The sequence below is a fragment of the Mauremys reevesii genome, linkage group 1 (assembly GCF_016161935.1).
Source record: "Mauremys reevesii isolate NIE-2019 linkage group 1, ASM1616193v1, whole genome shotgun sequence".
Taxonomy (NCBI): Eukaryota; Metazoa; Chordata; order Testudines; family Geoemydidae; genus Mauremys; species Mauremys reevesii.
In genome coordinates this window covers 37020310-37047732 of record NC_052623.1, presented here as the reverse complement: position 1 = coordinate 37047732, position 27423 = coordinate 37020310, and the positions used below count along the sequence as shown (strand labels likewise).

Here is a 27423-nt window from a genome sequence, read left to right as displayed (position 1 = left end):
CTATATTACACATAATTAATTTGGGCCCCAACTGGGCAAAGATACATAAGCACATTCCTAACTTTAAGTACATAAGTTGCCTCATTAACTGTAATGGAACTACCCACAGTGTCCTAGAGTTTAAGGCCAGAAGAGGCCACTAGATCATCTAGTCTGACCTCCTGTATATCACAGGCCACCAACACCAACCAGTACCCGCACACTAAACCCAACTACTAAAATTAGGCCAAAGTATTACAGCCCACTGGCGATTAGACTGTTGTGCACCACAGGCAGAGACTAGAAGAGACCAAGGTGCACCAGTGCTCGAGGCCCCTGCTACGACAGGGAAATGATTAGGTGAGATATTCCCAAATAATTCTGGCCATTGACCTCACATCCTTCCTGACCTCACATATGGTGATCAGTTAGACCCTGAGCCTGTGAGCAAGAAATAGCCAGCTAAGCACCTGGAGAGAGAATGCACTGTGTTTTTAAGTTAGGCATGTGCTTAAGTACCTTGTTGAAGCAGAACCATATTTTTCCTTAACGCCATTCCATTGACCATACATCTAAACAATTTTCTCACAGTTTGTTTGCAGCCTGCTATACTGTAAAACCTCCCTTTCAGTTCTTAAACAAACTATATATATTTAGTTCTTTTGGTCTTTCACTGTAGCCCCTTAATCATGCATTACATCTTAAATGCAGACACTTAATATTGCTTTACCAACCTGACACAGGCTGCAAGATTTTACAGAGACTATGAGTATCTAATGATTCCCACTTGATATAGACTGGCTTGTATGGTTGTTTAGGCATTGGACTAAATTTACTGCTGGGAGTAGTGAGTGTAGCCTCCACTGACAGCTGTTGACTGGCACCTACTTAGCACAAGCATGAATTTGATTCAGTGTGTATATTATATTAACAACACATTAACTATGTTTCCAGAAACTAATTTTTAAGCATTTAAATGCGTCTGAATGATTTTAGAATTAATTTTGATATGTTGTAAGTAAATAGGTGCATAGAGTACTCACAAACTCTTTTGTAGAAACACCGCAGTCTAATTTGCATTTATAGCACCCTAAGTAATAATTCTTCTTCTTTAGTCATTAAAACCTTAAAATACTTGTGGAACTTTATATTCTGGCACTTCTCCCCCTAGAGTTGTCACTCCCTCAATTTTGTCATTAGCTTTCTGGTAACGTCATTCCAGAACTGAACACATTAATTTGTCACCTCCCTGTGCTTCTGCATATATGCCCCAAGTGAATGACACTTCTGCATATGCGGTACAAAATCACGTTTCCCTTGTTCCATTTCTATACTACATTGCAAACTTATATGCAGTCTACTGAATACTGTTGCCCTAGCTTTCTCTGAATGTTACAGCTTTCTGGATTTTTCCCTTCCACTGAATCTATGCTTCCAATTATTTTTCCAAGCTGAATCTCATTTTATGTTTTCTTGCTGGTATTTCCAACCCCTCTTGATCTCTATTATCTCTTTATCTTCACTGCAATACATAGCGCACCAGCTTGAAGTAAATTATTCTTTAGCCCTTTCTGACAGATCAGAAGCAAAGACTTTAAAAATGACCCATGTCAAACACTGATTTCTTATTGTTCCCTACTGCTAGAAAATCACCTTTCAGTTAGCTTTCAGTCCATCTGACAGTGCTCATGTGCAAGACATTTTGAATTAATTTTCCAAGTAATATTTCCTAAAACACTGCATCAAATGCTTTATTAAAATCAAGATGTATTACCTCTGCTTTGTTCCCTTAGCTTGTTTACAACCTTCTGAGGTGTATAGAACTTGTTCTCTCATATGGAACCAGAGGAGCATAGTGACCTTGGAGTCAAAACCATGGTACGGTGTCAAGAATAATGAATCATTGACATTTTTCACCTGATTACAGGTTGTGGAAAGGGTGAGGCATTAGTGTCTTATGAGAAGACTAGCTATCTAATACAGAATGCCTGGTGCACCATGGTACCTGACATGTAATTTGCTTCTGTATATGTGCTTAAAAGGAAAAATCAAAGTGCAGGATTATGCGCCAAAACAATGTAGTGAATCTCACATATGCATGTTAAGCATTTATCATTTAAGTAATTTTTAAGGACGTTATTGGTTTATGTTCAGTAGTTGTACATATTTCCCATGCACTATTAATGTACTGTCCAATAATATTCAGTAGATTGTGGATTTATGAAGGGGAGGTATCATGAAGCTGCTGGTGTGACTGAACACCCCAATGACAGAAGCTACCAAAGGTTTGCTGACAAAATGCATACAGCTGTTATGTTATGACGAGTTAGTGCCAAAGTGACGTTGCGACTATTTATTCGGTATAGAACTAATTTGGGATGCTCGTTCATCTTAGAGCAGCAAATAATTTTTAATATTTTGTATAATACAATTTTAAAACCCAAATATTGTTAAACCTCTCATTTTTTCCTGTGGTATTAAAATTCCAGCAACAGAGGCTTAATGTGGCATGACTAGCCTGAAGCAGGTGCCAAGTCTGGTAGGACTCACCTTTGCAATTGACTGGAAAGATCTGCACACAGTGTATATACTATACTGGAGACTGCTTAACTATATTTCCAGAAACAATTATCTAAGTAATTCTGTGAATTGGCCCTTATTTTGATGCATTCTAATTCGTTAGAAGCATGTATCTTTATTCATTCGCTACTGAAGATTCCCTGTGATTACAAATCCATAACTTATCATTAAGGCTTCATTTGTTTTACTCATGCCAGGCACCCTAAGAATCTGCAGGTTTATTACTTCTGCTGACCTTATCTTCGGTTCTCTTCCCAAGTCCATGAAATAATTCTTGAACTGTAAGATCTTCTCTTGCTGCCTTTTCTCCCCCTTCCACACAAACACCCCCCTTACCAGCCACATACACTTTGACTATAATTAGTGGGAAATTTCCAGCATTATTTACGATACCAGAAATCTTTGTTGTGATGTCATTTCGTCTGGAGGTAACAGCATATAATCTTTTTTCTTTATCTGGGTCAGCTGTGACCCAGGTTTGAGTGTCAGGTCTGTTTTTTTACTAAGGAGTCACTAACCAGGACTGCTTGCCTCTTCTTTTTTCTGTTACTATCTTTAGTGACAACTGGTGTAAAACAGTTGATAGTTTTGAAGGAGGGATTTTCAAAAGCATTCATCGTTGGCTTAATTTTGCTCTCATTGAAGTCATAGAGTCTAAGGACAGAAGGGACCACTGTTATCATCTACTCTGATCTCCTGCATAACAAGTCAGTGGGAATCTTGCCACTCACTTCCCTGGGAGCAGAGTTAGATCACTGCTTGAGTGCTTTTGAAAATTCCATTCTGTATATTTATGATATTAGCAGATTATTTTCCTTGAAAAAATATTTAATATGCTTCCCTGTTTATCTTAAGCATTATACTGGACCACAAATAATGTTGTAATCTAACTTTTAATTGTGCAGCTTTTTTTGCATGTTAAATATTTATGTATTCATTTTTATGGATGAATAATACTGAAGAATTAGAACATTTATTTGAGATTATAAAACTGATGTTGTGTTCTTAGATTAGCTATAAGTATACTCATCTATACCCCTCTAATTTGAAATCAGAGAGTTAGTCTCCTCTCATGCCAGTGTAAATCAAGAGTAAATCTTTTAAATAATGGAATTACACTTCTGTAAAATGTGTGTAACAGAGACAAAAATCCAGCCCTAAACTAACAGAACTGTTAAATAGAATGAAAAGAAGATAAAGAGGATGGAGAGATCTCGTCCCATTGTTTATGAAACAACACATTCCATTTATAAATTATCAGCTTCCAGAATGATTTACTCCACTACAGACAGATGTAACATCTGGCTTAAAGTGTGGGATACTGATTCCATTTCAAAGGGTAAAGTAGCACCTGTGTATTTCAGTGGTAAGTAACTATTTGACAGTGCACTAGAAAAAGCTTTAAAAAAGCTGAAGCATAATCCATCTAGCTAACTGTTAACGTTTTATTACCTCTACTCCTCCTTCACCACCCGCAAGGTGGCCTTTGAATATTCCCACTTCTGGGTTGGTATCCTAAAACTTCAGGACCTGGGGGAATGTAATCTCTGCTGGTGCCCCACAAAAGCCCTCTAACAGCCCTGGAAGTTTGGAACCGAGGTTATAAAAGGCTGTGCATCCCCCACCACTTTAGTTCCTTCCTTTCCACAGCTGGCTGCGCTTGTAAAGACCTTCTCCATGCCCGAAGTGATTTCTGGTGCATTTATATCCAAGAGTTTCCTCTTGTTCATTGTTTTGTTAGAAATTAGAAGATTTACATGTTTTGTCCTTGTATTTCTTCAGCAGTGGCAGAAGGTTTGGAGGTTGTTTTAACAGTGATATGTTCAGGAAGAGGAAGATGCTTATTTTAATGGCTGATCCTTGCTTTACAGTTGTCCTGAGTCCTGTCCCCAAATTCATATAAAAAGGGTTGTGTGAGTTTCACCTGAACTTGTTTATTAGCTGGTGGGGGGAGGGAGGAGGTGTTTATTCTCACCCAGTTTTGAGTTTTTATCTGGATAGGATTAAGACATATAAGAAGTCACATAGGCTTTTTGTAAAGTGAATGCATGTGAATTAATGTGTGTATGTTAGCTAGACTGACAGTACCTGAACATCTAAGAACTCACTTTACAAGGGCTAAAGTGGACTGTATGGTATGCCTCCATACTGGAGTTCTGTATGTATGTTTACTCTGCACAGCTTTCTTCACTTGACATCTAGCTCTGATGCTTACTTTGGGAGGGCAGTTCTGCAATTTTTGTTTAAATAGTACTCATAGGTCCACCTTCCTGGGTGTTGTGCATAACTGGAAATGTGTAGAAGAAGAAAGGTTACTCACTGATATTTGAAGTTCTTTTTGAGTGTTGTCTCTGTATATTCACACTACTTTCCTCATATTCTCAGAGTTCTGTTCTCATACTTCTTCTGTTTTAGCAGAGAGAACTCTGTCAGTTAGGAGTGGAAGTTAGACAAGTCAAAAGTCTTCTATGCATGGAAATAGGAAACAAGAAACTTCTATTTGTACTGGGGAACTATTTGCATTTTTCTGAGGGTAGAGGAAAACAATGTAAACAGTATAATTGACTTACATTCAGCAGAAATTGAATTGCAGAACAATTGGCTCAGCCATCAGAATGTGATAGGACAGTTGGAACTGAACCAGGAAATACTTTATCAGATTGCCGAAACATAGTATATATGGTAAGAAGTTTAAAGAGTATATTTTCATGACTTTCTTTCCATTTCTTCCTCCACTGGAACAAAACTTTAAGAATTTTCTATACGATTTTTGAATTGTATGTAACTGGGAGTTGTAAAAGAAAACAAATTAGAAAGAAAAAATACTCCAAGGTTAAAAGTGTAATAATCTAAGAGATACTAAAAGAGTTAATCTGCTCTGTGGGAATCTGCTTTTTTTGATGTGTCATTAAACTATTTTTTTCCCCAGGTCGAAAGTTTAAAAAGTTTAACAAAGTCAAAGTTGTGAGGACACTAGATATTGTTGCACTCCAGCAGCCAGTGGCCCTTCCAGATGAAAGCCAAGCTCTAACCCAGAGGATATCCTTTTCACCAAATCAAGAAGTACAGTTTGTTCCCCCACTGATCAGCATTTTACAGGGCATTGAGCCAGAAGTGGTCTATGCAGGTCATGACAACACACAACCTGAAACACCAAGTGCTTTGCTGACCAGTTTGAATCAATTATGTGAGAGGCAACTCCTTTGTGTAGTCAAATGGTCTAAATCGCTACCAGGTAATAACATCTTTCTATACATAGTTATGCTAACATATGTCATCAAGCTAATTATTTAAAGAGTATTTAGTCTGTTTATTGGCTGTGCACTAAAACCAGGTATATACAGAAATGTAATACATAATAAATTGTATGCATAATAATTGAATCCTTAATAAAGAAATGTAATTGAATACATAATAACACTGCCAATTCACCAAAAGAGTATAAAATTGGACTTTCTGAGTACCAGAGAGATATTTTTAGCCAACATTAGAGCCTTCTTACAGGAATTCCTCTAAATGAGCAGAGATTTTTTTTTAAACATGCTTTTACTTTGTATTCTTTAGGTATAAGAATATTTAAACAGATTTTTATTATATGTTTATCTTATTGTAGTTAGGATGATTAAAAATATAACATGGGAAAACTGAGAGCAACACAGCTTAGTGTTACAAGACTAAAGAGATATTAGGTTTAAAGAGATTAGACGAACGCTCCAATATCACTAAATATGGAAGGATCCAGTGACCAATGGAGTAGTACAGATTGAACAAAAGTGCAATTTGTACCTTTTTCAGAAATTGGGTTAGTTTTAAAAAAAAACTATTTTTAAAGCTGTTTTAAATGAAAAATATGTTCCGTGTTTTATGCAGTGTAGCTGTAGCTGTGTCAGTCCTAGGATATTAGAGAGACAAAATGGGTGAGGTAGTATCTTTCAAGCCACACAGAGCTCTTCAGGGATTCCAAGCATCACAAAAAAATGCAAGAAGAACAGAGTGCTTAGCATAAGTAGTTAGCAAATATTGTAAGGGACCTTTCAAGGTAAAGTGGCTTGGTAACGCCTCTGCAGTCATAGAACTAAAAGAGGGGAGTTAGTGGGTTATATATTGTTGTAATAAGCCATAAATCCAGTGTCTCTGTTCAGTGCATGATTTTTAGTGTCTAGCAGAGTTATGAATTTAAGCTCCCAGGGTCGTATTTTGAAACTGTTGTGCAGTTTTCCTTAGAGGATGAGGACTGACGGGTCAGATATAGAGTGATTACTTTGTGAAAAGTGTTCAAGCACTGGTGATGGGGTGTTTTTGTCTTTAAGCATTTTCTTCAAAAAGAACAGGAGTACTTGTGGCACCTTAGAGACTAACATTTATTTGAGCATAAGCTTTTGTGGGCTACAGCCCACTTCATCGGTGTAGCTCATGAAAGCTTATGCTCAAATAAATTTGTTAGTCTCTAAGGTGCCACAAGTACTCCTGTTCTTTTTGCAGATACAGACTAACACGGCTGCTATTCTGAAACCTAGCATTTTCTTGTGTGAGTTCATTTGAGAGCGTAGTGATTGTCTGGTTTCACCCACATGGGTGTTATTGGGGCATTTAGTGCCCTGGATAAGGTACCCCATATATTGTGGTAGGCATGTGTAGGATCCAGGTGTGGCTCAAAAGCTTGTCTCTTTCACCAACAGAAGTTGATCCAATAACAGATATTCTTTCACCCATCTCGTCTCTTCAGTGTTTTATGTCAGTTTTTGAGATTGCTTTGTATGGAGATGTAGGAGAATATTTGGCACTTTTGCAGTTGTGTATTTATCTTGTTTCCTTGTAAATCTTGTATGCAGCTATGTTTGGAATTTAGTATTCTACGCAGTTGAGATTGGGAAGTCTACAGCAGGATCACCATACTTGCTCATTTCAGAATGAACTGAGTCCCAACTTCCTGCTTTTCATCATACTCTCCCTTCCCCACTTCCTTTTAAATAAGTATTTTGATCTCCTGAACTCTCTTATGTCTTCTGTCATGATTTGACATATCTGGTCATTTAAATCTTTATAAATTGTACACACTTGAAGGAGTATTATACAAAAGAGGCATTCTCTGCCTGTAGACTGTGGCTGTAAAAATGGCTATTGCATAATTTGAATATGCCAACATTTAAAAATCTATATTCGATGCCTCAGCGAGCCACTTCCTAAACATACTTTGTTGCTAGCATTAAAACATATTCATGGGAACAGGGAAAAGGGATATAGCATATTATTGATCTGTGCTAAAGTAATAATTATAAACAATGTCAGATCCATCCTCCCCTCACTCTTCTCACACATCCCAAAATATCCTTTACTTCTGTAAAAATATCTATAGTATAAATACCACCACTTGTCTTAAAACGGACAAGTCTTAGGACCTGATACATCAACACCAACTGAAATCAGGGGGAGTCCTTCCATTGTCATCTGTCTGCTTTGAATCAGGCCCTAAGAAAACTATTCACTCCCAGACCTAAAAGGCATAAATGGTGAAAAAGACACTGTAACCCAGTATTATTCTGAGATGCTGTTAAACAGACCTACGGAACCTTCAAACATTAATAAAGAGTTTTTATTGAAGATTTGCTTATTGTGAGTTCAGTCAAAAAAGAGGACAAGAAAAGACAAGTATGAGAACATTATGTGGAATTAAATGTCTTTGTGACTAATACAAAAGAAAACTAAATGAAATGGGGAGAGAAGGACAGAAAAGAAAAATAGAAAGTATTCCTGGCATTGGAACTGAGGTGGCCTGTGACCGCAATGCCATTTGTGCTAATTAAAGCTATGTCAGTCTCATCAAATTGTTCTAAGGAATGAAAAAAAGCTGGAGTGAAAATATGAAAATTACCCATTTAGGACTCTTCTTCCATTTTTGCTATTTTCTTTCCTGTAGTTTGCTACATTCACCTACTTTACCAACTTAATATAGTTGCAAGCCTAGATGTAAATTGAAGAATATGAAATTTGTTAAATTAGAATGAGAGGAAACTTTAATAACCCTTTTTTATACAAAGTATATAAACATCCAATGTACCTTGGTTCACATTAGTGAGGAAACTTTTTTTTTGTGATACTGACCTTATTGTGACATGCTGTAATGTTTTCCTATTCCTAAAATATAATACTAAGATGAGCCACCATCTCATCATGTAAGTATTTCCTTTATAATGTAAAACACTGTATATGGCATGAGAAGTCAGAACAGAGCCCATAATGTGACAGACTGCTGAATCTATTTGGTAGACAGGGCAGTAAGTCGCTCCAGTACTGCTCCATGCTTTGCATAAATCACTGTTATCCAACACTCAAAGAATACCACTACATTTCACTAAAATATAAATGCTGTTGTGGAATGCAGCTACAAAGAGTTTAACAGAGATTGTACAGGCAGCTACCCGTACACTGTACTGAAAATATATTTTAATTTGTCAAACAAAAGTGCCGTAGCTGATAATAATTTTGGGTAGAAATAGGAGCTCATATTTACTGAACTGTTAAAGATAGTGGACCATTAGTGTTGATGGAAATGCTGGTGTAAATTATATGTTGAGTGAAGTTTTGAGCGTCTAGTCCTATAATGAGAGGCACTATGAAAGTTTTCAGGATTATTGCCTTGTATGCACTAAGCTTAGCCAATCACAGTCATAAATGGGAATTTGATGTTGGTGTTCACTTCTTTGTTTAAACACTACTGACTGGTCCAAACACAAACTTTTACTATTTCATACAAAAATCTATATTATTAAGTGACAGTTACAAAGTTAATCAGTTAGTAGTCAAGAAATGTCAAAGTTAACATGGCATGTGACTGTGGAAGTATAATGTGAAGGCATAACTTAGGCAAGACAAAGACCAAATGGTTAAAAGGACTAAAGAAAATATCAAGATAATGCAAAGAATGTCCATCATCAACTAGTTGGACCCAAATGAGAAGCAGAAGTTCAGACTGAGAGGCCAGAAGTACTCAGTGAAGATGGCATGTCTTCGATCTTTTTTTTGTGTACCCAGCACCAAAAATCTTAGTCTGTGGTGCTCTTATACCAAAGTGGTGGATGCAGTATAAGAATCTAGACAGATAGAAAGACTGGTCACCAAAAGACCCCTAACTGCCCTATAAAAACTCCATCAGAAAGTGGTTCTGAAATTATCTTAAAATCTGTACAGATTGCAGCAAAGACCAGTGAAATAATTAAAAGTACTTATAAATATTTCCACAAAAGAATCATGGTTCAATTTACATTTTTAGAATAACAGAAACTACTCTTAAAGTCATTGCAGCTTATTTTGGAAAGAAGCTGACTGGAGGTTTGATTATCTGGAAATAAGAAAGTTTTCATGTTTAATTTTGAAGAGTTATTGATAGTTAAGAAATGCAATACTCTTTCTGAAAGAACCTCTTCTGGGTAAATAAAAGCCAGTGACAGGGAGACATTATTCAAATGAAATTGTTGAAACATAAAGTTTGGTTTAAATTAAATGTTGTGGACCAAATGTTTTATCCCTTTTGAAAAATAAAAGCAGTAAATACTTTCCATTTATTTGCTGGAAAAAGGACATGTGCAGATAGATGTTTATTGGGTGACCATAGGCAAATCATTTCACCGCTGTGTGCCTCAGTTTCCCCATCTGTAAAATGGGGATAAGATAATGACCTCCTTTGTAAAGTGCTTTGAGGTCTACTGATGAAAAAGGGTACGTAAGAATTAAGAATTATTATAATTATAACCGCTGCTTTTACTTAGAATAAGGAGAAACTGTTAATAAATAAGAACTAATTATGGTAATGAGTATGGTAAACTGTCCTATTTTTGTTAAAAGTAAATAAAGAACTTTGTTGTTTCCTAAAGTATATAGTCACTCATAACTCATAAAATTATATTTGATTTGATCCTTTCAGGTTCAAAACCAAGAAAAGGAATAGTATGTGGCTCAGCATAAAAAATTGGGAGAGGTTAGCTAATCTAGTCAAATGGCTAATGATAATTCAAATATCACAAGCCTCCTGGTGATTAGTCTCTAACTACTTAAGAAGTACTGCTAAATTAGCCTGTAAAATTAGATACATTTGAATTGTCAAGTCAACCCTACCACCTACTGGAAACTGCTACAATATTAGAAATGTACATGTTTGCTCTTTAATTAGCTGATCCTGGAGGCTCTTAAAGAAAAATAGAAATGAAAAATATAAAGTCCCATTGAGTGAACTAAAAGGAGTTAAAAAATTAAAGTTAATGCTAATTTTTGTTGTAGTAGTCTTATTTTCAGTGGATGTTTAATAGGATTCTGTCTGACACTGTTAGTAATCAGATCTTATTTAAGACATGCACAAGGTATGAAAGGAGACTGTATAGATACATAACAAAAATACTACATATTTAAATTTCTCTTAAAATAATGGATAGCTTGTCTGATATAACATCAAGAACACTTGACAAATATAAATTTCTTACTTTGTGAAATGTTTTATACAGTAGTATTTGAATTCTTTTAATTCTTTATTTGATTTTCAGGATTCCGGAATTTACATATCGATGATCAGATAACCCTTATCCAGTATTCTTGGATGAGTCTAATGGTGTTTGCTATGGGATGGAGGTCATATAAACATGTCAGTGGTCAGATGCTATACTTTGCACCTGATCTGATACTAAATGAGTAAGTAGACAGTTACTGCTATTTACTAATATAATAGATTAAATCCTGACCCCACTGACGTCAATGGAAATTTTGCTATTGACTTGACTGGGGCTACGATTTTGCCCTATGTTTCTGTTTTGTTGTTTCATTAAACAGTGCTAAAATTAAGATCAAAGGAGAAAGCTCTGATAATATCAAAGATCAGTAACCTCAGTAAGGATTACATAAAAGTCTAATATATTTCATTGACATGGCCATCTGTAGACCCAAAAGCAAACAAGTTTTGGTGGTGGTTTTGTTTATCTAAGGGAAAGTTAAAAAAGAATTATGTTATCATGACATAAAACCTGAATTAGTTTGAATGTAGATGGGCAGAGCGTTAATATCCCAAATCCTTGTAGCATGATACATAGGAGTATTTCATAGGCAATCATAGTATACTTTTCCCTCCCTCTTTAATAATTTGTCCTTGAAATTCACAAAAGAAGCCTATACAAGGCAAGATGAAAATTAAACAAATAGGTTTATGATTCAGCTTAACATAAAACTAAGAACTAGATCCCGATCCTATTTCAGGATCCCAGTGCACAGATCCTCTTGCCCATGTGGAGTACCCATGAAATCAGTGGAATGCCACACAATCAAAGGGGTCATACATTGGGATCTAAGGGTGAAATTCTGGCCTAACTGCAGTCAGTGGCAAAACTCATTGATTTCAGTGGAGACATGATTTCACTCTATGTATTTACAGTAAACACTAGGAATTAGAAAACAAAAGTTGAATAATTTGGTATAATAAAGCACACCAAAGACGTTATGTATACAGGAAAATGCTCTGACAATAACTTTTATTAAATTAAAAGCTCTCTCTTTATCTATACCATTGTCTAACAGGTATTTTAAAACCAAGCTGCCACTTAGACTGGTTTATCCATAATTCAGTCCTAGTGCAGATGGATACCACCTGCCATATCAGCACACAGCAGCACCAGCCTCAAACCCAAAAATGAGGCAAGAGCTGTTAATTTCCAGATGAATTCACGGGTTGTTTTTAAAAGCACTGTAGATATTTACCTACACCTTCTAATACCTAAAAATATGTTTAAGGGCGAGATCCACTAAGGGACTTAGGAGTTGCAATGCTTGGCGTTGCAGTGCATGTCTTTTAGGCACCTTGTCATCCAGTGGAATCCACAGTTCTAAGTTAGGCACCTAGGCTCCCTGTAGAAGGCATGGGGCGAATTAGGTGCCTATGAATGGGTCCCATAAAGCCACCTTGCTGAGTGGGGAGCTACCTAAGCTAGCCAGAAGGAGACGTCAAGGAAAGGATTGTGGCCACATCCTTCAAGGGACTCGTACGTCTGGATTGGAGGGAGCAGCATATCTCTACTTGGGATTCTTGACCATCAAGACTCTCCTTAATTTAGGTGCCTAAGCCAGAGGAGGGCAGGGTGGAGCACCCCGTTATAAATTTTCTCCCTGTGATTAGGGCACACACATAAGAGATGAGAAACCAAGGTTCCAGTCCCCCTGCTCCAGTGACCTAATATTTATGTAGAACAGCTTCAACTGGAGCAACTGAGTAATCAGTAGCATCATTTCCCAATAAACAATAAATTATGTATTTAACTCATTTAAAAGAGGATGCAACACTTCAGATTCTGAACAGATTTGAAGTATTTCTCACTTAAAACAAAAAATTATTGATCTACATGCATTGAGAAAAAGTTTTTTGTCATACCAAATATAAACATTTTGTTGATTATAATGCTTCCAGCCAGAGTGGAATCATGATTTAAAACACTTGGGTGAAATCCTGACTCCATTGAAGTCAATATTAAAAATCCTGTTGACTTCAGTAGAACCAAAATTTCACCCATTTTTTTTAACTCATTGATTTAAATCAAGTTGAGGCTTTGTACAACTAACCTGTGCTACTGCACCTTTCTAATCAGTGTATAATGAGCTAACAAATGCTGGGCTTTTTTAAATGCTACTACTGACAATATATCTTAACTGGTTTTTTGTAAACTGCTGTAAGTAAAACACAAAAATATTGAAAATAGAGGCCCTATTCCTGAAAACATTTCTGCAGTTATTTAACTTTACTGACATGATTAGTTCCATTGACTTTAATGGGCGTTCTCATAAAAGTCAGCATCAGGAGCTAACATTTATTTAAACTTTTTCTCTTTACAAAATCTTCGTCACTTTAAAAAAAATTGTGTCACTGTTAGTAGTTAAAAGTTATTTAGACTTTCAGTCCATTAACAAAGTTGTAAACTTTTTTATGCAACTGTCCAAAATTTGTTTAAATGCCCATATTTGTTTTCAAAAGCATCCTCAAAAAGTGTTTAGGCTTCTAACTTGCGTTGAATCAACAGAAGTTAGGGGCTTAAATACCTTTAACGATCTGGGCCTAAGTGGATTAGGAACATCATTAACATCAAACTGCCTGGTCAAAACAATTCAGCTATTTTGACTTGTGGAAGTTCCATATATCAGAAGATGATGTTGGTTACAAGTATAGTACAGGCTCTTTGTTTGTTAGTTTTGTGTTTGCCATTTTCTCTTGTTCTCACAGTACAGATATTAATGAGTATCCTACAATGTAGATAACCATTTAAATGTGCAAGTTCTTAGTAGAAAAAAACTATATGCAAAATCTGAAATTCCACTAACAATTAGAATGTTAATTAAAGAAGCACTTGCAAAACATTTACTCTATCAATTTAAGATTATAAATGAGAAGAAAGTAAAGAACTAGCAACATTTAAATTAAAAAATCTGATTTACATTTTAAAAATTGTTGGGTTTCTTTAATTTAAAAAAAAATCATTATTATTATTCACCTGACATTCAGCTCCTATCAGTCTCTAGCCTGTCTAAACAGTGACACCACTAAAGGGGAATTAATTTACCTTTAAACTTCCAATCAAATGTCAAGTTATGATTTTTTTATGTATGTGGAACTAATACACAAAAATTTCAGAAAATTGTTTTACTTTATATATCTCTCTTCTTAATTTCAAGAATGTAGTAATTAATCTAACAGCAAAATATGTACTGCAAAGAACTAGTGGCTGAGTCTTTTTTGTTTTTACCTTTTTTGGGGTGTAAGACAGAGGATGAAAGAATCATCGTTTTATTCATTGTGCCTATCCATGTGGCAGATCCCACAGGAATTTGTTAAACTACAAGTTAGTCAAGAGGAGTTCCTCTGTATGAAATCATTATTACTGCTCAATACAAGTAAGTAGAAAATGGATGTTTTTGTCTTTATAACATTTTTTGTTCTGTACCTGAAATATTAAAACAATACTGAAATGTTGCAAAATTTCACACAGTGTTACTTATCATGAAAATTGTAGGGATGTATGCCCCAAAAAACAGGAAAAAGTCCCTTTCAGCAAAAATGTCTCAGCCTCCAAAGCACTAGAATACAGTTTATTTTTGTTGTGCACAGAATAAAATCAATGAGATACATGTTGAATACAATTTGACAGGTAGCCACATTAAGCTGAACATTTTCAGAGAAATAGTGCAGGGTATCAGCCATGCAACTTTGAATGACTTCAATGGCAGTACACAGATAAAGCCCCATGCAAAGCTGCAAAATGAGAAATACAAAAATAATTCCTTTAATACAATGTCAGGTATGTTGACATAGGGGCCACATCCTGCTCCTGTGAAGTCAATGTTTTGCTCATTGGAGCAGGGGAGAATGGACATGGCTGACATATTATGTCAGGCTACTAATATTAACGATTATTCAAATTATTCCTGGACAAAGATGGGCAAATTTAGCCCAGGTGTAAGTCAAGGTAACTCCATTGACTTCAGCTGTCTGTTCCAGAACTAAATTTGGCCCACCACCTCTAGTCTGATCCCAGCTACAAAGCATCTTTCCAGGTTCCAGTTTGCTCATTGGTCTTCCACTTTCCAGGTAGGTGAGCATCTGGGTGAAGTTCTCTGCCTATCTATACTAAGAAAGTAGTCTGTTGCTGACCTCATTTGTCAGCAATGAATCCCCTGAAAATGATTTGGTTGTTAACATAGGACAGAACTCTTTCAGAAAGTATTCTTGAGACTTGATTCCCCAGGAGCCTTACACCTACACTGAACCATAGGGGTGACAGGACAGACTCCTGTAGTATGTTGCTTGGTTCCTCCAAGTGCCAAGAAAAATGTTAATTGAAGGCTTATTCCCTCGTGTACCTTTGCTTGTGACTCGTGTGCTCAGCGTGTGACATCTGTGCTCAACTTGACTAGCTTTTGCATAAGCATAGACTTTTTTTAAAAGAATTTCTCAGCAACAGAACACTATATTTTTAATAGATGTTTAGAATCCAGAGGACGTTCCATATTAGTATTGCCAGAAACAGTTACAGGAGTGAAAACGACAGACTCTATATGGTTGTCTTTCTGCAACTCTATATTCAGCATTTTTCTGCAAAATCTAAATTTCCATTTTTAAAAGGCTTATTTCCCCATGTTGAACAGAGTATATCGGTTTCCAATCTGCTTCTGCCCTGTTAACTCGGCCTTGCTGAAAAAGTCTTCTAGCTAAACAATGGCTGCATATAAGTAAGAGATGGAAAAGACCTGTTGGGTCATCTGAGCCATCTCTCACAAAAGTGTGTGTGTTCCCCACCACATTCAATTCACACCATTAAGATGTAAACATCAAAGATTAATTTAAGACCATATTAATGTTAAAATGGTTTTAAAAATAGCAATCTAAGAAACAAACATTCAGCTAGAGTCAACCATTGGGCAAAATTTATCCCTAGTGTAACTCCAGTTGCTTTAATGGAGATGCATCAGGGATGAATTTGGCCTCTTTTTTTCTAATATTCAACTCTCTGTTCTCTTTCTAGGATGAAATAGCGATATATACTTGTTTAAAGTCAAAGAAAACATGCCTAAGTGCAACAGATCTTTCAAAAACTGTACTTCTGAAATTCAGAAGTAGCTGATGTTTTGGCTTATCGTTTTCAGTGCATGTTTGGAAGATGGGAAGGTTTAAACCATTTCCCTATTGGGAATTTTTGCTCATTTTTTATTTTGTATAGTTGTCTCCTGCAACATACTAAATAATGCTTATATATTACACCTTCCTGAGACACCACTAGGTTGTGCCAATCAGTGCATCTCCTTGTTGCCCTGCCCATGCCCCTGCCTCCCTGGTCACAGATGACTTTATTGCAGAGGGAGAATTTCAGTCATTTTGCATCACTTTTACCACCACCTGTGGCAGATTTTCCATATCAGTTATCCTGTGCCAGGATACCAGAAACCGACATAAGTGATTGATTATAACTTACGTATCCATCGGCCTCTCAGATCACCATTTCTGCACTTCACTGACTAACAGGAAGAAGTCTATAGTCCAAGATAAAATAATTAACCACACAGTACAGTGTAAAATACAGTATAAATTCTTTCTCAGTTATTGTCTTCATAATATATTGCAACAATCAAGAGTATTACTTTCTCTTTAGTTCCTTTGGAAGGTCTGAGAAGTCAAAGCCAGTTTGATGAGATGAGAGCAAGTTATATTAGAGAACTGGTCAAGGCAATTGGTTTGCGGCAGAAAGGAGTTGTGGCCAGCTCACAACGTTTCTATCAGCTTACAAAACTTATGGACTCCATGCATGATGTAAGTTTGTTTCTCGGGTGGTAGGGGAACAAGGTTTATGCCAGAAACAAGAACCATTCCTTAAAGTAAATTTAAAATATATATACATATACACCTCTACCCCAATATAATGCGAACCAATATAACATGAATTCGGATATAATGCGGTAAAGCAGTGCTCCAGGGAGGCGGGGCTGTGCGCTCTGGTGGATCAAAGCAAGTTCGATATAACGCGGTTTCACCTATAATGCAGTAAAAATTTTTGGCTCCTGAGGACAGCGTTATATCAGGGTAGAGGTGCATTGGGATGTTTGTGGTGTCCAGGCAGAGTTGGACACATCTTTAGGGCAAAAATCAATGCACAATTAACCAGATGTTCACATGTTTATTTATAGAGGATTCAATTGTATGGGAAACATATTTAAAATGCCAGTTCATTTTTTATATTTCTGTTAATATTAGTTCAGAGCTGTGGTATGTGTATGTCTGTATATTACCAAAAAAAACCCATAAAAATATTATAAAGGTAGCAAAGGCATACTCAAATGATAGGAAATGTCAGTATTAAAGTTGCTTGTGAGAGCAACCTTAATTTGGCCTCATTGTGCATATTTATTACAATGCAGTCTTTAATTACATGATCACATACAATTTTTTCCACAGGACCTTTGCCTTAATTATTCTATTTCCTAATTTTTCAGTGTTTGACTTTGCAATCTTAACAATGTTCTTTTAACATGTTTTTGTGTGTGTCATTTCCTAAATTTTAAAAAGCCAAATGAAAAAAACCAGAAATTCCATTGTGGTATTATTGACCTCAGTGTGGTTCATTAGTAGCATTGCCACTTGAGCGAAGTGACTAACTAATAGCATTAGTAGGTTGTCATTCTCTGTGGACCAGCATTAGAGGAGGATGGGACACACACACACTTTGCCAGTGAGTTTCACAGATGTTTGCTGACAGCAGAGAAATGATGAGACTCAGGAATCTTGGGTTCCAGTCCAGTCTCTGGAGGGGAGTGTGTCTCGTGGGTACAGATTCTTCTGTCCATTTTCCCCACGTTTCACCCCTTCTCCTCCAACTTATCCCTTTTCCAGTCCTGTCTCTTCCCCTCTCCTAGCTGCCAGTTCCAGTCTCCTCACCCAGACAGTCCCCAGTCCCCATCTGTTTGCCCAACCATTCCCAGTTTTCCCTACCCTATAGTTCCTTGTTCCCAGTGTCATTGCCTAGTATCCTTTAGTCCCACCCCCAGCTCCTTGTCCAAACTAGTTCTGACCCACATTTCCTGTCCCCCAGCTCCAAACCCAACTCTTAGTCACAGTTTCCTTTTTCCTGGCCAGGCAGCCTTCAGTCCCAGTTTCCACCTCTCAAGCTCCTTGTTCCAAGCCAGGGAGAGGGCAGGCTGGGGCTGAGAAAGGGAAGGGTGCAATGGGAGGCTTGGACTAGTTGGGCAAGGATACTGAGGTTGGGGGAAGTGAGGATACTGGGACTGGGAGCCAGAGAGGAAAACAGGAGGGACATGGGGGACTGGGAAGCAGTTAAATGACGGGGGAAACTGTGATCAGAGGAGGAGCTGGGAGAATATTAGAATTGGCAGGACAAGGACACTGGGAATAGCCCCAGTGGAAGGGGGATAGAGGTCTGGGGGCAGGGGAAACAGTTGACAAGGAGTTGGAGGGGGAAAAGTGGGACTGGCTTGGCAAGGAGACTGGGATAAAGAGCCAGGGAGAGGGTGGGTGGGATGACTGAGATTGAATGAGGAGCCTGGGGAGGAAGATTAAGACTGGGAACAGGGAGGGGAAAGACAGATCAGATGAGAAGCCAGGAGGGAGAACTGAGGCTGACTGGGCAAGAACACTGGGACTGAGTATGAGGAGAGGAAAAGACTGGGAATAGTGGGAGATTGGGATTCAGACAGTGGGCAAACTAGGATTGGCTGGGCAAGGAGACTAGGACTTGGATGAGAGGTCTGCGGAATGGAGACTGGGACTGAGTAGGCAAGTGAAAGGAGACAAGGATGGGGTGGGAAGAGAAAAGACAGGGACAGGCTGGAGGGGATGGGGCAGCAATGGCACAACTTATAGAAAGTGGGCAGAAAAGTCAGTACCCACTAGAGTACGCTCCCCTTGAGAGCCTGGAATAGAGAGCCTCGTGCTTGTTCACATATAGGATAACAACCTATTACTGCTGTCACTTAGTCACTTAGCTCAAATGGCAGAGTTCTGTGATGTGGATCTAAACATTCCAACCATGAAAAACCATGTTGGTGTCAATGTGATGCCACGTGATGGAATTTCTGTATTTTCAGTTTGCTTTTTTTAAAACCTAGGAAATTACACACACAAAAACACATTAAAAGAACGTTATTAAGGTCAGAAAGTCAAGCATGAAAAAGTTAGGAAATATCAGAATTGCAGTTGCCTGTGCTATCATGCACATAGGCTCATAGACTCATGGATTTTAAGGTCAGAAGGGACCATCGTGATCATCTAGTCTGACCTCCTGCACATTGCAGGCTATTACCTCACCCACTCCCGAAATAGACATCTAGCCTCTGGCTGAATTACTGAAGTCCTCAAATCATGGTTTAAAGACTTCAAGTTATAGATAATTCACCATTTACAATAGTTTAAACCTGCAAGTGACAAATGCCCCATGCTGCAGAAAAAGGTAAAAATAACATCGGGGTCTCTGCCAATCTGACATGGGAGAAAGTTCCTTCTCGACCCTAACTTTGGCGATCAGTTAGACCCTGAGCATGTGGGCAAGAACTGCCAGGCAGATATCGGGGAAAGAATTCTCTGTAGTAACCAAGAGCCCTCCCCATTTAGTGTCCCATCTCCAGCCACTGGGGATTTTTGCTACTGACTGTCACTGACGGGCCACATGCCATTGTAGGCAATTCTATCATACCGTCCCCTCCATAAACTTATCAAGCTCAGTCTTGAAGCCAGTTAGGTTTTTTGTCCCCACTGCTCCCCTTGGAAGGCTGTTCTAGAACTTCACTCCTCTGATGATTAGAAACCTTCACCTAATTTTTAGGCCTACACTTATTGATGGCCAGTTTGTATCCATTTGTTCTTGTGTCCACATTGGCACTTAACTTAAATAACTCCTCTCTCTCCCTTTTATTTATCCCTCTGATATATTTACAGAGAGCAATCATATCTCCCCCAGCCTTCTTTTGGTTAGGCTAAGCAAGCCAAGCTTTTTAAGTCTCCTTTCATAAAATAGTATCAGAGGGGTAGCCGTGTTAGTCTGGATCTGTAAAAGCAGCAAAGAGTCCTGTGGCACCTTATAGACTAACAGACGTATTGGAGCATGAGCTTTCATGGGTGAATACCCACTTCGTCAGATGCATGTCATACCATGCATCCAACGAAGTGGGTATTCACCCAGGAAAGCTCATGCTCCAATACATCTGTTAGTCTATAAGGTGCCACAGGACTCTTTGCTGCTTTCATAAAATAGGTTTTCCATTCCTCGGCTCATCATAGTAATCCTTCTCTGCACCTGTTCCACTTTGAATTCATCTTTCTTAAGCATGGGAGTCCAGAGTTGCACACATTATTCCAGATGGGGTCTTACCAGTGCCTTATATAATGGTACTAACACTTCCCTGTCTCTATTGGAAATACCTCACCTGATGCATCCTAGGACTCAATTAGCCTTTTACACGGCTGCATCACATTGATGGCTCATAGTCATCCTGTGATAGACTTAGGTGTATTGGTCATTCTCCTCCTCTGTCACGTTCAACTGATAAATCTCCAGTTTATAGCAAAACTTCTTGTTGTTAGTCCCTGTAGCGGGGTGGTTACCCGCTCCTGCCCTTTTGGGTGGAAAACAGCCCAGGAAAGGGCTGTGGCTGGGGCAAGAAACCTGGGCTGATTAGGGAAGGTAGGCTCAGCTGTGGCCAAGCCCCAATCAGGCCCAGCTGGCCCCTATAAGAGGCAGTGAGCCAGGAGCCCAGTCAATCTCCCTCTGCCTGTACAGGGAGAAAGGCCTGGGTGCAGGATGCTAAATAAGGAACCTAGATTGGAGCAGGGCTGGGGAAAGGCCAGGGAGCTGGGAGCTCTGGCCTAGGAAAGCCCCAGGCTGCAGGCCTGGTAAGGCCTGTTAGGTACTGGGTTGCAGGGGACAGCCCATGGGTAGGCAGAGGCAGCAGGTCCAAAAGCCCCTTTGCCTATGATGAGTGGCTTACACTGCAGTCTGCCCCAGTGAGCGGGGGCTAGATGGGAACTGGCAGTAGCCTAAGACTGAGGTGAAGTGGGGATAGTGGGTGGGGGTTCCCTTGGGAGGGGGAGACCCCAAGACTAAGGAAGTTCTGCAAGGGGGGGCAGAAACCCAGTGAAGGGGCACCAGGTCCTGGGAGGGACATGGGGTCCAGAGTGAGGTAAGGTGGATCGCTGGCCTGCATAGGGTGCTCCTGGCTGGACAATGAGCTAATTCCCAAGGATGACCAGCAGGAGGCGCTGCAGGGGTGAGTTGTCCACTTATAGTCCCTAAATGCATGACTTTGCACTATTAAATTTCATCCCAGTTCTATTACTCCAGTTTACAAGGTCATCCAGATCTTCTTGTATAATATTTGAGTCCTTCTCCGTATTGACTATACCTCCCATATTTGGGTCATCAGTACATTTTATTAGCACAATCTCACTTTTTGTACCAGGGTCAGTAATAAAAATGTTAAATAAAATTGATCCAAAGACCAATCCCTGAGGAACTCCACTAGCAACCTCCCTGCAGCCTGTCTGTTCACCTTTCAGTATGACCCATTGTAATCTCCCCTTTAACCAATCCCTTAAACATTTTTCAGTTCTCATATTGATCCCCATCTTCTCCAATGTAACTAATAATTTCCCATGTGGAACTGTATCAAGTGACTTACTGAAATCTAGGTAGATTAGATCTACTGTGTTTCCTTTGTCTAAAAAAATCATTTATCATTTAAAGAAGGAAATCAGGTTGGTCTGGCATGATGTACCTTTTGTAAAACCATGTTGTATTTTATCCCAATTACCGTTCACCTCTGTGTCCTGAGCTACTTTCTCTTTCAAAATTTGTTCCAAGACCTTGCATACAATTGAGCTCAAACGAACAGGCCTGTAGTTTCCTGGATCACTTCCCCCACCTTTCTTAAAAATAGGAACTATATTAGCAATTCTCCAGTCATAAAGTATGATGCCCCGAGTTTACAGATTCATTAAAAATCCTTGTTATTGGGTTTGCAATTTCATGTGGCAGTTCCTTTAATATTCTTGGATGGAGATTATCCGGGCTCCCCGATTTAGTCCCATTAAGCTGTTTGAATTTGACTTCCACCTCAGATATGATAATTTCTACCTCTGTATCGTCATTGCCATTAGCCACCTTGCCACTACCCCTAGGCTCTTCATTAGCCTCATTAAAAACTGAGGCAAAGTATTTGTTTAGATCAGAGATCGGCAACTTTGGCATGCAGCCCATCAGGGAAATCTGCTGGCGGTCCGGAACAGTTTGTTTACCTGCTGCATCCGCAGGTTCAGCTGATCGCAGCTCCTACTGGCCACGGTTCGCCATTTCAGACCAATGGGGGCTGCGGAAAGCTGTGGCCAGCACAGGCCTTGGCCTGCACCGCTTCCCATAGCCCCCATTGGCCTGGGGTTAGCAGTAGTTTGAAGGTGTGCAATGAGAGAGGCAGGGGTTTGCAGGTAAAGAAAGGGTGGTTTTATGATTAAGACAGTTGAATGATGCCCTGGAAAACTGGAGTCTATTCCTGCCTCTGGCACAGAGTGTCTTTGTGATGCTGGGCAAGTCGCTTAAGACAGACTTTATACAGGTGGTCACTAATTGTGTGTTCCACATTTTCTACATGCAAAACTTGTGCAGCTGCAACTGAAGTCAATGAGAGCTGTGCATTGAACATATAAAGCACTTTGCAATGCTACGTTGTAGCATTTGAAAAATCAGGTTCTGGGTCCCTCAAATAGGGCACTCAAAATTAGTGGGCACTTTTGGCCTTCATCTCTGTGCCTCTGTTCTGTAAACTGAGGAATAATATCACATTCTCACCTCGCAGGGGTTTTGTGAAGATAAATTGATATTAGTGAATTTTTCAGATACTATAATGGTGAGCACTGTAGAAAAGCCCATGAGGAATTTAATAATTCTGTTTTCAGAGCAGGGTTGAGTAGTGTGCAGTGAATAAGTCATGGGACCACATCTTGCACAATGAGGATAAAAAAATATGAAATGAGGACTGCATGTCCTGTTCATTGAATGAAGCTGGGGATATTTTACAATGGGGTTAGTGTTACCCCATTTTTTTATACACTGAAGTGTTCATTTAGATATGTTCATGACTTCTGAAGTGAAAAGACTTTTTGGCTTGCAAGGCAAGACTATGCACAGTATGATTTAATGGGTGATAGACATATGTAAAATGACATTGATTGAATGACATATTTAAAATAAACAATCATTGGTCATGTTTAGATAAACGTATAATGTATTATTAGTAGTCTAAATTCTCACATGTTTGTATTTCATTAAAACCAGCTAGTGAAACAACTCCACCTGTTCTGTCTGAACACATTTCTCCAGTCCCGGGCACTGAGTGTCGAATTCCCGGAAATGATGTCAGAAGTGATTGCTGCCCAGCTACCCAAGATTCTGGCAGGGATGGTGAAACCTCTCCTCTTTCACAAAAAGTGAAATGTCTTTTCTCTTACTGAAGAGACAATTTTTGTGCCTTTTTTGTTTGTTTATTTTGATCATGATTTTGCGATTTATTTTGGTCAGTATTTTGCAGTGTCAGGACTTTAGGATATTTGTTTTATTTACCATACCTACCACCTTACTATGTAAGTTTGATGTCCATATTGTGCGCTCCTGATTTATTTTACTGTTAAAATCACAACTGATATTTGTCATAAGAAAAGTTTTGTAAGCCAGAATAGGTTGCTCCTTAGGAATTCACAAGAACAATACTTAACAAACGGAATCTTTAGTTGTCTAAGAACAGTTATCTTGTACATTTTTTCATTCATATTATTCCTTTGAAAACTTGTGCTATGACATGGAGTAAACTTTTACACTAGTACATTAGGTGGGTGGGTGGGTGTGCATATGTATAAATATTAAAGGTCTGAAGAAATTAAAATGTACTTTAGCCACATTTACTTATGGAAATTTCCCCTTTTACTTACTAACCTGCCTCTCTGAAGTAGCATTTCAAAATACAGTATCCAAGTTTAGGTTGATAGTAGTACAGTATCTTCACAAGTAGTTAGCATAGTGGCAACAAAATGTACATTTTGTGTGAGTGTGTGTGTCCATACCAAAGTAAAACTAAAGCAATTCTCCACAAATTGGAAGGATTAAGGAAATGCCAGTGTTTGCCTCCCACTGAAACCAATGTATACAGTAGAATATACACACACATCCTGCTGTTATTACTGTTTCTCCTTAACAATATGACACTTATCAGTAAAGCTAAACCACTTAACTCTCATTTTAAACTTACAGTAGGGGCTATATTAATTAAATTTAAAAATTTTATCTTTTAGATGCTTTAAATATATTTTAGTTACATCTCTCTCTTTAACATTCAGTAATGTTTAATGACTTCAGCCTTTGGTGATCATAATGTGCTACTGGATAACCGGACACCCAATAAAATCAAATTATAGAGAGATCAAATACAAAAAGAAATGGAAAGAATGATTACCGAAGCTTTGATACACACCAGTCTCATTATAATGCCATTCAGTGGACCTGTGTGAGGTTCAAAGACAAATGATTATAACTGTAATAATTGTAAAGGAGGGTAATGTGGCTGTGAGTACAAGTAAAGTACCCTTATATGATCAAAGAGACTGTCATAATTTTTATAATGGGAGTGAAATGTTTTACTGAAGAATTGCTGTGATATTTTCTTTGACATGGATATGAAACACCTCACATGCTTACTTCAGTCAGTTAGGTTCAAACAATATAGGAATAGCTCAAGGGCAAACAAAATCAACTATTAGGCTACAAAATCATTAAAAGCATTAGTGATTTTATCTGCCCTTGGAAGCCATGTCCTATTGCTCCAAGATTCCCAGAAATACTTTCTCCAAGGGTTGGCATGGTGATGGGATGGTGCCTCCAAGAAGTGCATGAGAGCAAACTACACTAAAAATTAGAATAAAGATGAAAAAAACCTAGCCAAATAGTTACAAAAACAGAACAAGCAGGATGTAGAGAAATGCCCCTAGATAAGTTGGGACAATGTCACTTTCTTTTTGAATGACCAGATTTGAAATTTTGACTGTCTGTGGGCAAATGATTTTGATTTTTTTCTCTACCACAGCCTGACTTTAACTCTGATCTTCATAGCATTTATATTTTAATAAATTATAGGTTTAAGCTGCAATAGTTCTTTGTTTTTGCATTATGAGAGTAGTGGTGGGTTTTTTTGTTAGTAGTATTTGCATCCACTAATTAAATTTGTACCCAGGCTACATGCTTTCCCCCACTTGCTCACTAATCCATTGCATAATAATACCATTTCTGCAAGCTCTCTGGGAAGGTGACCATTGCTGGGGGTCCTGAAATCAGTATGGCAAGATTTATCATTCACTAAATACACTATTCACTGTCACTAACCTATTAAAACAACATCCTTGCCATGCCACCTTTGAATTTGGAATATGAAACAGTGAATATAATCTCCTTTAGAATGCCCCTAAATTCAGGCTACATAAATATGACTCAGTTTCTGCAATATGTTCCAAGTGAGTACCAGTTTAATGATAATTTTTATTGCTGCCTTCAGTGCTGTGATAACCCACTTTATATATATTTTGCAGTGTACAGCCACCTGACAAATCTGTCTACATTTTGCATTCATACTATTTGAAAATCCTGTGTTCAGTGCGGCATCATCTACATTTAGACAAAACAGCTTTGAGCTTTTCCTGCCCTGATCCCCATGTAATTCCTAAAGCTGTTTTATTCCCTAGTTTGAGACCGTCATCTGTCTTTGATTCCAACTGTATTGTGTCAGGAAACAGAATACAGGTTTTTCCAAAGTGGACAGATCTAATGTGCAGCAACTCTTGATCAGCTACAGACCTGTCCAGGAATCCAGCAGCAAGCACAGTAATAAACTTAGCTTTCTGTAGGATTTTCTGAGACTTTGCAGTTGTCTATATAAAGTTTTTCATTGCATGGATGGTTAAGATTAAGGTCATTTTTGACCTGCAAGATGCAAATATCTCTAAAACTGTCATGTTTAATGACTGTGTAAGTGGTATTTAAAGGAGGTCTCACAATTCTGGATCTCCTCATGCTGAATTTTACAGTGCAGTCTAGTAATAGGAGAGTCTTATGGGTGAAGTGTGACAGTCTCTGAGCAGTAGAGCAATCGCATACATGGATAGGATACATTTTCAAAGTCTTGCCCACTTATGAGGGGACTAATGAACTTTCTGATTCTTTCTGCAAATTACACAAATCTTTTCCTCTTTCTACCGTAATCCCAATGATTACTTAGTCTTCTGCAAATTTGGAAAAGTGGGTGTAGATCCAAGTCATATTCATTTGCATGTTCTTCTGTTCTACCTGCTTTATGTTTTCTTCGCCCGAGGCTTTCAGTATTATCCTCTGCAGCTTCAGCCTGATCTTCTTTAAAAAAACAAAACAAAACAAATGAAAAGCAACTTTCCGGGGTCATTTTAACATTATTGCAATTTTTAACCTTTTTTTAGAGCAGCCATGTCTGTGTGTGTGTATATATATTATACACAATATACAAATGATTTGATTTGAAAATTAAACTGCTTGGGCCTGGCAGAAGCAGTTATGTTTGCAACTGGAAGGCTGTAACCAGGGCCGGCTCCAGACCCCAGTGCGCCAAGCGCGTGCTTGGGGCGGCATGCCACGGGGGGCGCTCTGCCTGTCGCCGGGAGGGCAGCAGGCAGCTCCGGTGGACCTCCCTCAGGCGTGCCTGCGGATGCTCCACCGGTGCCGCGGGACCAGTGGACCCTCCTAGAGCCGCCCCTGGCTGTAACAAAGTGTTAAAGAGAGAAAATAAGCAACTTCGCAGTGTCCTCAATTGGCCCACTCTGTTTCATATAACCTGAACCTGTTTAGTTCTCATAATCATCCAAGAAGGTTTAGAAGACCCCAGACAGACCGAGCATAGACCTGACCTATTTCTTGTTAGCGACTATGACCCAGGAAAGTATAGTCTGTGTGCTGTGTCTGGGCTTTGTCGAGAGCCCATTCAAGTCAATCGTTGTCATTTCAATGGGCTTTGGATCAGGCCTGCTGGTTTGACATCATAAACTCAAGCCTGGATATTTTTGCTATTCAGCTGTTCCTGGAGCTGTATTGCAAGCACATTTTCTAGTTCCATATCTAAAAAGAGTAGTTAAGAACTGAGCCTGTAATTTTAAATAGCAGAAGATGGAACAAAGTCATCTTTAATTGAGGCTTCTCTATCACTTGCTTTAAATTGTGGAAACAAACCTGTCACAGTGATTAGTTAATACAGTTGGATAAAACAGATAACCTCCCTTCGTCCCCA

General features: G+C 38.5%; 1 protein-coding gene across 2 annotated transcripts in view; it reads left to right on the top strand.

Moving 5' to 3' along the window:
- The window catches only part of PGR (progesterone receptor), a 67384-nt gene extending 41429 nt beyond the window's left edge, over positions 1-25955 (top strand). Inside the window, exons 4-8 of one of the 2 annotated variants that reach the window (XM_039520580.1) lie at positions 5489-5794; positions 11094-11238; positions 14342-14472; positions 16725-16882; positions 23406-25955. In XM_039520580.1, the coding sequence (XP_039376514.1) occupies positions 5489-5794; positions 11094-11238; positions 14342-14472; positions 16725-16882; positions 23406-23561 (896 nt within the window). In that variant the 3' untranslated portion in view covers positions 23562-25955. Of the gene's footprint in view, positions 1-5488; positions 5795-11093; positions 11239-14341; positions 14473-16724; positions 16883-23405 lie in introns of those variants that run through there. The other variant, XM_039520581.1, reaches the window with a different exon arrangement.
- Positions 25956-27423: the final 1468 nt, after the last annotated feature.